The sequence below is a fragment of the Rhinolophus ferrumequinum genome, chromosome 18 (genome assembly GCF_004115265.2).
Source record: "Rhinolophus ferrumequinum isolate MPI-CBG mRhiFer1 chromosome 18, mRhiFer1_v1.p, whole genome shotgun sequence".
Lineage (NCBI taxonomy): Eukaryota > Metazoa > Chordata > Mammalia > Chiroptera > Rhinolophidae > Rhinolophus > Rhinolophus ferrumequinum.
Genome location: NC_046301.1, coordinates 50,872,478 through 50,887,582, shown reverse-complemented (window position 1 = coordinate 50,887,582; position 15,105 = coordinate 50,872,478). Strand labels below are relative to the sequence as shown.

General features: G+C 51.9%; 1 protein-coding gene across 5 annotated transcripts; it reads right to left on the bottom strand.

The window, feature by feature from the left end:
* Window positions 1-1,679: 1,679 nt before the first annotated feature.
* Window positions 1,680-10,022, bottom strand: CCDC124 (coiled-coil domain containing 124). Of its 5 annotated transcripts, XM_033135345.1 has the most exons (6): window positions 9,483-9,737; window positions 7,053-7,268; window positions 5,283-5,452; window positions 2,920-3,109; window positions 2,316-2,430; window positions 1,680-2,130 (listed from the first exon to the last, which is right to left on the bottom strand). In XM_033135345.1, exons 3-6 carry the CDS (start codon window positions 5,439-5,441, stop codon window positions 1,923-1,925), a joined length of 672 nt encoding a protein of 223 aa, XP_032991236.1. In that variant the 5' UTR covers window positions 5,442-5,452; window positions 7,053-7,268; window positions 9,483-9,737; the 3' UTR covers window positions 1,680-1,922. The 5 variants fall into 5 exon arrangements, with proteins under 5 accessions (XP_032991236.1, XP_032991235.1, XP_032991239.1 ...); XM_033135344.1 differs by lacking the exons at window positions 7,053-7,268; window positions 9,483-9,737 and adding an exon at window positions 9,908-10,022; XM_033135348.1 differs by lacking the exons at window positions 7,053-7,268; window positions 9,483-9,737 and adding an exon at window positions 9,805-9,827.
* Window positions 10,023-15,105: the final 5,083 nt, after the last annotated feature.

The following is a 15,105-nucleotide window of genomic DNA, read 5'->3' as shown; positions in this document are numbered from 1 at the left end:
TGCTGAAAAGGCTGAGTGAAAATGTTAGACGACCTGAACTTTTTGCCGATTCATGGCTCTTGCATCACGACACGACATGCACCAGCTCACAGGGCACTATCTGTGAGGGAGTTTTTAGCCAGTAAACAAATAACTGTATTGGAACACCCTCCCTACTCACCTGGTCTGGCCCCCAATGACTTCTTTCTTTACCTGAAGATAAAGGAAATTTTGAAACGAAGACATTTTGATGACATGCAGGACATCAAAGGTAATACGATGACAGCTCTGATGGTCATTCCAGAAAAAGTTCCAAAATTGCTTTGAAGGGTGGACTAGGCACTGGCGTCAGTGCATAGCTTCCCAAGGAGAGTCCTTCAAAGGTGACTGTAGTGATATTCAGCAATGAGGTAGGTAGCACTCCTTCTAGGATGAGTTCGTGAACTTCATTGTCGGATGGTGTATGTTGGTTAGTTTTTATGCCAGCTGTTATTGTTCAGAAAGCCTCCATACTGCATTTCAGCTGAACTCAGTTATTAATGGCACCTTTCCTCTGAACAGGAGCGTTGTGACCTCCAGGACTTTGCATGTGTGGCTCCTCCGTGCCTTTTCTGCCCCTTGTCTGGATGGGGAACTCCCTGTGCATCCTTCAAGGCCAGGCCTCCATGAAGCCTTCTATTTCCCCACCTCTGGGCAGAGCCTGGCCCCCTTTAGCCCAACCCTGACCCCACACAATTGGGGGTATCTGTGAGGCGATCCTCGGCATCTGAGACTTGAAATTTGGGAGAATAGCTTTCTTGACAGGAAGTACCAACCCACAGGGCATAGGCCCTGAGGGGGAACAAGCTGAGAAGCTGAGAGCAAGGAGGCAGGAAGGGCTGGAGCTGAGAGGGGGATGGAGACGGGATCAGGAGGCCACAGAGCAGCCTGTGGGAGGATGGAGGGTGTCACCTGAGTGAGACCATAGCAGTGACTTGGTAAATGCTTGGACCCGGCTCCACACATGTGGGAGCTGCCCTCCCAGCTGCCCTCTCTCTCTACTGACTCCCTGGGGTTGACTAAGCTCTAGGAAGGCGGAACTAGGTTCAGATCTCACCTAGAAGTGCAACCTCCGAAGGGACGCTCATTGCTACCTGTATCCACCTGCCTGCTGCAACCTCCACGCCCTTGCCTGCCCAGTGCCCTGCCTCTGCAATGGAATGTGACTCATCCATCTCACTAAGACCCTCTTTGAAGAAATCCTCCACCAGGAAGCCTGCCCAGGACTCAACCCAGATGCCTCCCATGTTGGAAGAACAGCAGAGCAACCAGCATTTCTGGACCCCAAGCACAGCATGTGACCTGGCCACTGACTCTGAACTGGCACCTCAGGATGACAACTTGCCTCCACTCTCCTCTGGTTCATCCCCTTTTGTGCTCCATGACCTAGAGCCAGTGGTTCAAGCTCTCTGAGCTGCCCCCTCGCAGCAGCAGCCCAGCAAGGCTCCGCGATGGAGGCACAGGCTCCTCCCTGGACAAGTGGCCCAGCCAGAAGGAGGGCGCCCTAGAACAGGGCAGTTCTCAGAGAGCTTGCAGAAACACGAGTGTTGCTGGGAGCCCTTGTCATCTCTGGCTGGGGCCTGCGGATCCCCCACCCCTCACCCTGGCCCTCTCCCCACCACCCATCCACCCCAGGAGACTTCAAGTGCACACTTTACCTCACAGACCGCCTTTATTGGGCACTTAGCCCTGTACTGCACGCAGGAAGGGGGTGGCTGTCACTTGGAGCAGGGACCCTCAGTGGGAGGCGCAGCCAATGATGCCACTTAGCTCCCAGGATACAAGCCTCGGTTCCCGGACCTCTCTGTAACCCTCACCCTCTCTGTAACCCTTGGAGCTGACCAACCAAGGTGTGCGGGGTCACAACCCGGACCGGCCATCGAGCGGCTCCCCCAGTCTGGGGCTCACTTGGGAGTGTTGAAAGGCACAGCCCGCTGGTTCATGGGGTTGTCTGGTGAGCGCAGCCACTCCTTCTTGAGCAGCTGCTTCAGCTGCGACAGCCGCATGTTGGGATTTTCTTGCTTGAGCCGGGGCAGCTGCACCTCCTCAAAGGCGGTGAAGGCTGCTCGCATGCGGCGCTCGGGGTGCCTGTCTCCCGCCTCCTCTGCCACACTACAAGTGGACACTGGCGTCAAGGAGACAGGGGCGCAGCCCTCCCCCTCTCCCTCAGGTTAGTCCCCCCCTTCCCTAGCTCAAGTCAGTGCTCTGCCCTCAGAGGCTCAAGCCCCACCCCAGGTTTAAAGCCCCTCCCCTGAGGTCCAAGCCCCTCCCCTGAGGTCCAAGCCCCGCCCCACTACCTGAGCACCGCGATGGCATCCTCAATGGTGCGCGCCTCCACGCTGCCCTCCTCCAGCACTCGGCGGTTCACATTTTCCTCCAGAGGAACCTCCAAGTGGCTCTTGGCTTTCTCAGCTGGGAGCGGGCAACGGGCCAGGTGACACAGACATACGCAGAGCCAGAAAGAGACACAGTGGGGGAAAAAGTGAGGGGAGAATGACGGCGGAAGGACAGAAACACGATTTGAGCTGGGAAGCCCTCCGGCCCTACTGAGTGGGTTGGTCCTGCCATCCCAGTACCCAGTCTCCTGTCCTCCTAACTTCCCTGGGGCTGGGTACATGGAGGCGATCCATATGTGGCTGCTGTCTTCTCAGCCGCAGGCGCCTCATTAACCCCCTGGGGACTCCAGGGGGAAACAAGCGAGGTCGGGTACAGAGCAAGTACACACGTGCTGTCCGTCCATCCTCAGAGCACACCTGAAAGGCTGCCGCCCACCCACCCTTCACCATGCAAAGCCCAGGCAGCTTCTCCTGGGGCGAGGAGGGGTCTGGCCTCAGCCCAGGGGCAGGCCGCTGCCTGTTCTTTAGTGGATAAGAGGGCAATTCCAGAGGTGGCGCCGCCAACCTGGTTCTGGGGCTTCCTTGTTCTGATGGTCTCGGCGGAGGGTCTCCTCAATTTGAGCACGGGTGACCTTGTTGGGCACGGCCACCCGGGGGGCCTTGCCACCCTTGAGCTTCAAATCCTCCTCCTCCAGCAGGCGCTGGGTCTCCCTCTTTCGCTCCAGCTGCTCCAGGCGCCGCTTCTCCTTCTCCTCCTTGGGGGATGGGGCAGTCAGGAGTGGATCCCACCCTACCGCCACAGGATCTAGGTTTTCATCTCAACCAACGTGGACTGAGGCCCTGCTGTGTGCTAGACCCTGTACTGGGCGCAGGGGACACAGCTGGGAGCAAGATGGGCCTACTGAGGGCTCCTGTGCTCCGTGACGATGGGAACAACAGGAAAGCTTGGCCAAGACAGGTGGGTGGGTGGCTCCCAAAGGAAAAAGTGACACCTGGCCCAGAGGAGGAGCCAGCCAGGAGGAGAGCTGGGGGACAGGAGAATGGTGGGAGTAGCAGGTGCAAAAGCCCTGAGGTAGGAACCACTCAGCATGACAGAGGAGCAGCACAGAGACTAGTGTGGCTGGAATCAGAAGTAGAAGTGCTGGGAAGGGGGGTGGGCTCGGGACCTCATGGGCATAGGGAGGGGTTTGTATGAGTTTCTGGAGGTAACAGGAGACACGAGGGTCTGGACCCATTTGCCAGCTGGGGCAGGAGCTCTGCCCTTATGGGTCAGGAGACCTTGGGGAGGCACTGTCCCTAGCTGAGCACCACAGGGGCTGGGACTGATCCCCTCTTGACTCCCCAGGGAGGTCCATTCGATGCCAGCTGGATGAGGGGACATCTGGCCTACAGGACTTGTCCTTGACCACTGCCCCTCCACTGCTCCAAGGGGCAGAGCAAGGGTCTCAGTCACTTGTAGTGCAGTGTGACCGTGGGCTGGGTCCTGCACTGAAGGCACCCTCGCTCGCCCACCCATTGTCTACAACTCTGCCACCTCTCTCCCAAGCCTCTGGTATGGTCCCCGCCTGCCACGCCCCTGTGAAACTCCTGTAGCTAGACTGAATGTCACAGGAGAGGGGCCAATGTTCCTGGGACACTCACTGGGCCTCCATCCAGTCTGCATGGCATGAAAGGGAGGGTGAAAGGTCAAGGGGTTTGAGTATAGCTTCTGGGTTCCCACTTCTGTGCTCAGGCACCTCAGCCAGGGTCACTGTGCATTAAGCCTCAGTTTCCTCATCTGGAGGATATGGATGACCCCAAGGCCGAAGACAAAGGCGTGGGGAGGGCTCCCAGGGCCTGGATCCTGGGCAGGCTGCTGCCTCTGGGACTGACGAAAGGTTTCTGGCTTTTCTGTCTAGATAATGGATCTTTATCAGACACTGATTTTCCGTTTGGGTTTTCAACTTTTCTACGTTGTCAAAAAGTTTACAATAAAAAAAAGTTTAAAGACCTCCATGGACCCAATGCAGCATGAGGGGAAATGGGGAGGGAACCAGGGACATTCAGTGTCCGCTAACAAGGCAGGATCCAGTACTGCACAGAAAGTGCCCAGACGCCCCACGATCTGGGCATGCAGGGACCACGCATCGTCACTGCTATTTTCCACAACCTTTATCAGTTTTCTAATGGAGGAAACCCCTGTTTTCTCCGTCCGGAATCAGCAATGCATGCCCCCGCGGCTCTGGCCAAGTCTGACCAGCACAGGAACCAGGAGGGTTGACCTTGTGGTTCTCTGGCGCCACCTACTGGGGCCGAGTAGGTCAGCACCAGCCCGGAACCATGCCCAGACACCAATAAAGCACCCATTGTGTGCTTGGCACTGGGGCCCATCAGGGGATAACCAGCCATCCTTGCCCTCTTCTGTGTTTTTATAAACTCAGGGGAGATCCTGCAGACCCTAGGTCAGCAGGTCCGACATGGAGAACCTATCCCAGCATTTCCCAGCCCCGGTGTTGCTGATGTCTGGGCTGACTCATTCTTTGCCGAGAGCCCGTCCCAAGCACTGTGCGGTGATAAGCAGCATACCTGGCCTCCACCCACCAGATGCCAAGAGCACCCTCCACCAACCAGCTGTAACGACCAAAAATGTCTCCAGATGCTGCCAAGTGTCCTCAGGGTACAGAGTCACCCCCGAGTGAGAAACACCAGCATAGCCTGACTGGCATCACAGGAAGGAGAAATAAGCCATGGGGGGGGGGGGGGGACAGAGGCTACCTCGGCATTCCCCAAATGTGCCTCCTCCTGGCCGTCCCCGGGTCTTTGTACGAGCCCATGCCTCTGCCTCCCTCCCTCCCTGCCTCTCCAGCCAGCGTCCCAGAGGTCTCCCGCCACCTTCCACCGTGACCGCCTGCCTGAACCACAGACGCAGCAGCCCAGAGCCGCCCACACCTTGCGCTGCTCCTTCCTCATGACGTGTTTGTCCTCATCCTTCCAGAAGGCATCCTCCAGCTCCTTCTGCTTCCGGGCATCAGCGGCCGCCTTGGCCTCAGCCCTCCGTGCCCGGGCCGCTGCAGACTTGGTGTTCTCGCCCTGGAACTTCTTGGGCATCCCTCAGCAGGCTGTGGGAGGAGGACAGAGACCCGTGAGCAGGGGTTGTCCAGCCCTGGCACCCAAGACTCACACCTGGGCAGCCAGGACCCCCGTGAGGTTTCAATGGCCTCATCTGTAAAACGAGGGCTCAGACTTTGTGATCTCTTTTTAAACGTGTATTGAGGTAAAATTCACGTAACACAAAATGAAGCATTTAACGTACACAATTCAGTGGCATTTCATATATTCATCATGTTATACAATCACCACCTCTATCTAATCCCAGAACATTTCTATTTCTCCAAAAGGCGGCCCTGTTCCCATGAGTCACTCCCATCTCCCCGCCCCCAGCCCCTGGCAACCACTAATCTTTCTGTCCCTATGGATTTACCTGTTCTGGACATTTTATATAGATGGAGTCATACATGTGGCCTTTGGGTCTGGCTTCTTTCACTCAGCATGATGTTTTCGAGGCCAGTCACATTGTATTGTGTGTCAGTGCTTCATTCCTTTTTATGGCTGAGTGGTAGTCCTTTGTTTGGATAGACTACAAGGCTCGACAATTAAGTTCGCGAACTTGGTGCAACAATGTTGCTAACCCTTTTTTGATATCAGAGAAATTATTCATTATGAATTTGTACCAACTGGACAAACAGTTAACCAAGTTTACTATCTGAAAGTGCTGAAAAGGCTGCATGAAAAAGTTAGATGACCTGAACTTTTCGCCAACAATTCATGGCTCTTGCATCACGACAATGCACCAGCTCACAGGGCACTGTCTGGGAGGGAGATTTTGGCCAGTAAACAAATAACTGGATTGGAACACCCTCCCTGCTCACCTAATCTGGCCCCCAGTGACTTCTTTCTTTACCCAAAGATCAAGGAAATATTGAAAGGAAGACATTTTGATGACATTCAGGACATCAAGGGTAATATGAGGGCAGGTCTGATTACTGCCAGAAAAAGAGATTCATTCCAGAAAAGAGTTCCAAAATTGCTTTGGAGGGTGGACTAGGCACTGGCATCGGTGCATAGCTTCCCAAGGGGAATACTTGGAAGGTGACCATAGTGATATTCAGCAATGAGGTAGGTAGCACTTTTTCTAGGATGAGTTCACGAGCTTAATTGTCTGCCCTTCGTAGTTTACCCATCCAGCCACTGATGGACACCTGGGTTGTCTCCACTTTTTGGTTCGTATGAGTCATGCTGCTATGGACCTCTGCAGTCCTGTTATGTGTGGCCCCCGTGGGCCCCCCCCCACTCTTCCACCTCTGAGGCCTCAGTCCCTGGGTCCCCTAGCCCTGAGGCTGAGTCCCCCTCACCCTAGGTAAGCAGCTGCCGTGAACTGCAACCGATGACCCAGCCCTGGCGCACACAGCTGGAAAATGTTGTAACAATCTTAAAGCTGCTGTCCAGCAGGCACGTGGTCTGTGTGAGTGCTACGCTGGGTGCTGGGGAAATGACTACACACACCAATGGCATGTGCCAGCCTCCCTGTGCCAGGCCCTCCACTAAGCGCTTTATATAGACTAACGCAAATGCCCCAAAGCCTTAAATATGGGGATTGCCCTTATTCCCATTCTAAGGTGGGGAAGCCGAGGTTGCCTGAGGCTTAGCCTGGAGTCTCACCTCCAAAGCCTGCCTTTCAGGTGAGGAAAGGAAGGCTGTGCCGCTGAGAAATAAACAGCACCCCCTCCAAGTGCTGACTGAGGACCAAGTGCTGTGCAGCTGAGGGAATGCGCTTTCTGGGCCTCAGTTTTACTCATCTGGGAAGTGGGCTGATGTGCCTCCCTCCTGGGTCATTCTCTCTCCCCTGAACAACTCCAGCTCAGCCCCTTGTTGAACCTAGGAAAAACAGGCCCAGAAGTCAAGAATGAAGGGGATAGAATGTGGGGCCATCCTGACTCAGAACTACGAGGCAACTCCTGACTCAATCGAATGCCCCAAAGCTTTAAACATGGGATTGTCCTTATTCCCATTCTAAGGTAAGAAAACCGAAGTACCTGGCCAGGTCCCCATTTTACAGATGTGGAATCTGAGGCTTTGAGAAGTGACAGGCTCAGAGCCACACAGAGGGTTAGTGGAGGAGCCCGGATTCCAACCCAGGCCCACCCCCTCAGTCCTGACTACATGCTCTTAACCACTGTTCCATCTCCGGGTCCTGGTTGGCCCCTCAAGGAATATCAATGCAGATCAGGACTCTGAGGCCACTGGGGCCCCTCAATTGACGTGGAGAGGCAGCCCCTCCAGGCTGAGACTGGGGAGTGAGCCCCGTAGGGAAGAACGGGACAAATTGGGAATCAGTGGACCTGGGAGACTCGGGGTTGAGTCTTGGCTCTGTAATCATGGCTGATGTGCTCCCCTTGAGCCATAATTTCCTTATCTGAGATGTGGGGGTGATTCCAGTCCCTCCCCACACAAGAACTGCCAAGGGGTGAGGTGCAGATATGCCAGGCTAACCCCGCAGTTCTCCCAGCTGCTCCTTTGCCCCCTGAATCCAGCATTCATTACTGAGCATCTACAATGTACCCAATAGGAACCCCCTCCAAGATTCCCCAGGAGAGCACCAAGAAGTGGGGGTGATGGTCCAAATTACAGATGAGGAAAGTCCTTACCTCCTGTCCCCTCCATCTCCCACTCTCTCACTCAGCAGCAGCCACACCAGCCTCCTTGCCATTTTCGAAACGTACCAAGCAGGTTCCCACCTCAGGGCCTTTGCACTTGCTTTGCCCTCCACTTGACTGCTCTTTGCACCTCCTTTTACCCAGTTAACTCCTACTTAAACTTCATGGCCCAGCTCAGGTGTTGTCGCCTCCAGGAAGCCTTCTCTGAGACACCCTCTGAGTCTCAAACCACAAACTTCTCTTTGAGGCAGTTGTCTGGGTTGCTTTATGTTCACTTACATAATTGTTTGACCAATGTCCATCTTCCTCACCAGGCTGGGAGCTCCGGGAGGGTGGGGCTGGGACTGCCCTGCACCGTCATTCATTTGCTCAATAAATGTTTTGAGCAAATCAATGAACAAGCATTGATTTCCAGGGTTCCGCCAGTATTTACTTCATACTGTGTTGTGTCCAAACTCATCTTCTCACTGTTCTTCCCACTCACCTCCCATCCAGCTTCTGCTCTTGCTATGCCCTCACCTGATACACCTTCCCCTGTCCCCTCCTCCTGTGAAAACTTTGCCCACTCAGAGACTCTGCCCCAGCATCCCCTTCTCCCACACCCTGATGCTCATGAACCCATCTCTATCCCAAAGCCTGACAGGGCTTTTTTGACTATTTGGAGACAGGGCTGGTAACGAGGTGAGAAAGATTAAATGAGGTCATAGGTCATACCCCTATAAGAGCAAAAGACACCAGAGCTGGCTCTCTCCACTATGTGAAGACACAGTGAGAAGGGAGCTGTCTGCAAGTCAGGAAGAGCCTGCACCAGGAAATGAACTGGCTGGCACCTTAATCTTGGACTTCCCGCCTCCAGGACTGTGAGGAAATAAATGGCTGGTGTTTTAGCTGCCCAGTCTGTGGTATTTTGTTATGGCAGCCCAAGCGGACTAAGACAGACAGCTATTCTTCTCTGTGTGGTCAACAGTCACTCATTCGCACACTTCGTCATTCAGTAGACATGCACTAAGCACCTAGTATGAGTCGGACGCTGAAAAGAGGCACAGCCCATGGGCTTCCTGTTCCAATGGGACTCCCAGGTGGCTGGGAATAAACAATAAGAGTGACTGCTCGCGATCGGAGCTGCAATAGGGGCATGCAGGATGCTGGGGAAGCCTAGAGGGGGCTTCTGACCCAGCCCAAGTGTGTGTGTGTCTGTCAAAGGGCTTCCTGGATGAGACATCTAAGAACAGGCCTGAAAGACAAGCAGGCTGGAAAGAGGGATTTATATTCCAGGGTGACGGGAGGGTGCAGAGGGTGTTAGAGCCGCGAGGTGAAGATCTGTGGGTCAGAGCCATCTAGGGTGGTAAGTGAACCGAGATGTGAGACTGAGCAGGGAGCTCAGACAGGAGTCCGGCTGGTCAGAGGGTACACTAAGGAGGAAATCAAGACCCACCTGATTGCTTGGATGTGAAAGTAAGAAAGAATAGACGGAGCGCAACGCCGCCTCCTCCAAGAAGCCCTCCCGCTCTCCCAGCCCGTCGTCCCTTTCCCCAGCCTTAATCCCACTGCACGTGGCCGGGGGGTGGGGGGGGCGTCCGTAGCAGTTCCGTCACCCCAAGCCTGGAAGCTGCTCAGGGGCAGGGCCGGAGCTGAGTGGCCTCGAACACAACGCTGTCCCCCTCAGTCTCAGTCGCGCGCTCTGGGAAATGGGCACAGCTCCCGCGGGAGCCGTCGAGACTGGGCGCCGGAAGTGCCTCCGTCTCCAAGCACCCTACCTCTAGCCCTCCTGGAGGGTGGTCCCAGGCCGAGACGCCCGCCAGACCCACCCGCACCCCGCCCCCCTAGCCCCGGCTCCGCCCGCACAGCGGTCTCTCCTACCTCCTTTCCCCAGCGCCGGCCAGGTCGCGCCTCTGTTACGTCACCACGGGGTTTGCGTGCTGAGATCCCGGGGCGGGGGGGGAGGGCGCGCTGATTACGTCTTGGTGCCGCCGCCATCTTGGTAAAGGACATGATAGCCCGGTCCCCATACAAGCTAAGGCCATCAGCCATTTGTTTTCTTCTTCAGGAGTGTATATTTTATAAAACCTCATCGCAGGTTCTCATTTCAGATATTGGCGGGCAGGAAGGGCTGGCAGGAACAGCAATCTAGACATTGCCTTTACCAGGATGGTCGCTGCCCGGAGAAAAGATGGCGGCCCCGACTTCACACCTGAACCGGCGGCCTCAGCCTGGGGTTTCCCCGCCGCCAGGGCGCGCCAGAGCCCGCGGTCCACGCGAGGTAAGTGGACGCCCCCTACGTCAGGAGGAATCGTCTTCAGCCCTTCGTTATCACTTTGCGTTTTGCTGCGCTCTTCTAGCCTATATTCTCTGCCTCCAGCTTGTGAAGCTGGGGAGGGAAGGGGCAGAAAAATTAACATACTCTGCTCTGTCAGGGTGGAAAAACTGAGTCTCAGAGAGACCAGGAATTGAATTTGGCCGAAACGTAACCGCGAACGGCTCAGATTTCTCGCCGGCCCCTCCTCCTGGATTGCTGTCCTCTCCAACCCCCTTGCAATATTATTTACTTTATTATAGTATGGTTACACTGGGCCTGGCTGTGGGGAGAAGCAGGGTGTGAATTGGGGTCGGGAACAGTTCAGGCAAGACGCCTTGACCACAGAGTCCATTCTCTGAAAGGCAACCCAGTAACACTGTTGGTGTCAGACCGTGGATCGCCCCTGTTCTTCTCCGTGGGTCCCCACTGCGCCGCTCCTTCCCCCTCCCCACTTCTTCGTCCTCGTCCCCATTCTCCCTCAGCTCCAGCCACACCAGCTTCCCTTCTCCAATTGCCAGGCACCATCCTGCCTCAGGGAGTTCACTTGTGCTGTTCCCTCTGCCCCCACCCAGCATTTCCCCTGGCCAGTTCTTCACTAACTTTAGGTCTTGGCTCAATTATGCCTTCCTGAGAAAGACCTCCCTCACCTCCCAAGTTGGTGCTCCATCCCCAGCCCTCTTTTTTATTTCTGTCGTAGCATCAACTTGCTTTATCCATTTGATGATGTTTGTTTTCTGTCTCTCCCATGGCTGTGATATCTGGAGGATGGAGCCTGTGCACCTGGATTGGTGGTTGTCACCAGGAAGAAGGGGCTTAGCATAAATGTTTGTTGTTGTTTATTATTGGGGTGGGGAAGTGTGGAAATGCCAAAGGCAATACCTAGTTAACCTTCCATTGGACAAGAGCCAGATTTAAAAATAAATAAAATGAAAAATTGAAAAATAGGCTTGTCATGCATTCCTGGGAGTAGGGAACCTGTTACCTCATATTGACATAACTGAGGGGTTCAGGTCAAGTGAAGCATTCCGGAACAAGCTAACTCTCCTGCAAGATGATTTTTGCTGCCTCCCAATCACCCCCGCTATGGGCACAGCACCTAGTCCTAAGGACTTGGCTTCTATACTTCTGACATTCTATATAGCTCTTAGTCACTCACATTCTCAAGGAAGTATCAATGATCTGCTATGCGCCTATGCTGGAAACATGGAGACAAATGAGATAGACATGGTCCGTGGTCTCCTGGGGCTCACAGTCAGAAAGTCTAATAAAAAATTATGATCCTAACTGTGGCCAGAAGATATGCCCTGGATTGAACGTGGATTAAGGAAGCCGGCAGGTTGGATAATTCAGAGGTCTTCTCAGAGGAGAAGAATTGGGTGAAGAAAGGAGGGAAGGGTGTTCTGAGCAGAGGGAACAGCGTGTGCAAAAGCTGGGTGGTGAGTGTACAGTGAGAAAGGAAAAAGCAGGCCCTGACCACAGTCAGCTGAGAATTGGCCTCGTGTCTACAGCTGGGCTGTAGTGTCCTTTTGAACATAATTTTATAGAGCATCAACATCAGACAAGACCACTCTGGCCAGGATGGAGTGAGACAAAAACAAGACCCCTCCATAATCATGTCTGACCAGAAAAAAACAGTAGTATTATCTAAGCCCCCAAAGATGTCCACATCCTGGACCTTGATCCTAATAGCTTATGTCACATATGGAAAAAGGGATTGTGCAGATATAATTCAGGTTATGGACTTTAAAATAGATCATCCTGGATTTTCCTGGTGGGGCCAGTCTAATCACATAGCTCTGAAAAGCAAAGAACTTTCTCCAGCTTCAGGTAGAAGACATACAAAAAGTGAGAAACCCACCATTGCTGGCTGTGACAGTTGGGCTCCAGAGACCTTGCTCCCACCCTACAGCTGGAGTCTTCCAGCAACCAGAATGAACCAACCTGCCAACACCTTAATTTTGTACAGAGGCAAATCAAAATAAGTCTCTGTTGTTTTAAGCCACCCAGTTGGTGAAACTACGGTACAGCATAATATAGTAGAAACTAATACAGTAGATTTCCTCCTATAAGCCCCTCCTAACTAGATACATTTACCTGCTTCATCTTGTAAAAACTGGATCTTGATCAAACAAGGGCAAGATTCTTGCCAAGAGAATTAATGTACGTATTGAGCATATCAAGCACTCTTAAGAGCCGAGATAGCTTCCTGAAACATGGGAAAATTATCAAAGAAAGAAGGAAGCCAAAGAGAAAGGTGCTTGGGTTCAACTGAAGGGTCAGCCTGCTCCACCCAGAGAAGCACACTTTCTGAGAACCAATGTAAAGGAGCCTGAGCTGCTGGAAACCCATTCCCTATGAATTCATGGTATGATAAGTGTAAAAAAATAAAAGATCTCTGTACTGTTAAAAATATTTCTCTTAATTGAGTTGAAGTGTGGTGTCCCCTCCCCCAAAGAAATATTTAAAGAAAACTTTAATTGTGTGCTTAAAAAAACCCCAAAAAAACTGGATCTTGATTTCAGGTCAACAAAATGACCTTCTTCTGAGGTCATTACCACCGTATCAGCCCAGCCCATCAAGAGTGGAAACAAATATTGGGGGTCTCCTTGCCATAATAACCAACATGTTCCCCTTAGAGACACCCCCTGTTTGTTCAACTCCAATCAGAACTGTTTAACTCCATTCAGAAAATCTCTCCCCTTAAGGGACCAGTGTTTGGTTCACTCCCACTGCAGTAAACAATGCTTGTGTTCCCATTCAAGTTTGCACCTTTCTATGTTACTACTTATGAAGACACAGGTTCAGCTCTAGAAGTCCCACAGACCCATCTAAATTCATTCGCCAATGTTGGTTTCCTAGTAGCCAGATACGGGGGAAGCCTAGTATGAGAAACACTTCCTGATACAGTATAGAATACTGCAGGTCAAGTAGAAGAGTCTGTGACCAGAAGAAAAGGAAAAAGCCACCTGGATTTCCAGAATACACCACCAGCTGGATTTGGGGCATATTTTCTTTGCCTGGATTTAGTTATCTAGACTCCTGGCTTTGGGACCTGTGAGGGGAAGCCTTGAAGATGGTCCCCAGTTATCTGCCACATCCCAGTATTCACACCTTTGCGTAATCCCCTCCGTTGAACTTGGGCTGGATTTACTGACTTTTAATATCACACAACAGAAGCAATGAGATGACACTTACATTAGGTTTAAAAGATAGGGTTTCCTACCCCAACTTCCCAGTTTCCTTTACAGGTAGGGGTGGCCATGTTTTTAAGTATGCTGTGGGGATTTCTAGGAAAGCTTTTTCCATCTTGATAAAGGGAGATGCAGCTGGCTTCTCCTTCTGTTTGCCTTCAGTGTGGATGTGATGCGTGGAGGTGCAGCAGCCATTTTGCAATCAGAAGGCAACAGCCTGGGGATAAAAACACACTAAAGATGGTGGAGCCAAAAAGAAAAAGTCTGTGGCATCGTGGAGCAGGTGAAGAGATACCAGTAGCTGCCTAATTCTGGACTTCTTGTTATGTAAGAAAAATACATCCATATGTTTAAGCTTAAAAAAAAACAAAACTGTGGCTACTGTTCTGGGTGTTCTCGTTTGGATTATTCGTGCTGGTGGAAGCCAGCTGGTGTGTCACGAGGCAACCCTGCGGAGTGAGTGAACATAGAATTTGATCTTTCAACCCTAGTTGAGCCTTGAGCTGACCACAGCCCCAGCCAAAACCTCAACTGTGGCCCTCATAAGACAATTTAAACTACACTTACCCAGCTGAACCAACTCCCAGATTCTTGACGCACAGAAACCATGAAATAAATGTGTGTTGTTTTCAGCTGCTAAGTTTTGGGGTCATTTCTTATGCAGCAGTATATAGCTAAAATAGGGCCTATTATAAGGACTAGTAAAGAGTTTATTTCTGGGAGGTGCTATGGTCTACTTGGCCAATGTACTCTGTCCAAAGCCTTAAATTCTACTGCAAAGCTAATTTGATCTGGTATCCAGCAACTGCAACCAAAAGAGCAGGAGGAACTATATCTGACAATGCTTTCTGGACAACCACTTGATCAGCAGTATTGAAAACATTTGGCAGCTTCAAGATAACAATCAAAATAGATGTCCCGCTTATTAATAGTTTTGCTCATTTTAGAGCCATGGCCAATTCAGTTTTGAGAAAAGTAAGTTTAGGGAAATTGAAAATTTCCCATCATGGTCATTGGTCGTCTAAATTATTTTTGATTAAGTTGGTCTGTTTAGTGGAAAATGTGCATGAAGAGATACTGCCATTTTTAATCATAAAACCAGCCAGGGTCCCTGAAAGGGGGTTGGGGAGATTACCCTTAAAACATTTAGATGACGGGGGTCACTTCTCACAGAGATTTTTTTTCTCAAGAGCAGAAGAAAAATTCTGCACACTTCCAGTAGGAACAGCCTGAGTCCAAAGGAGTCTGACCAAAGGCTAAAAGAGTACTCCCCAAAAGGACAAAGCCTTTATAAAAACAAGAGCAGATTCCAAATAAAGTTGGAGAGCTCAAAACACAAAGAGAGTGGAGTTTTGATCCAGGAGATAACTTACCCTCAAACTCCAGGATCAGTGAGAAAACAGTGAGCTCAGTGGATTCAGTGGGTACCAGCACCTGTTTGCTCATCAGCCTTGAAGTTGTCAGGGGTCTTTACTGGATCCCACTCATGACACCAAGTAATGTCTTAAAAAATAAAATAGCCAGTTTTACCAGCAAAATGGGTTTACTTGGGAATACCAGTGAATTGCAAT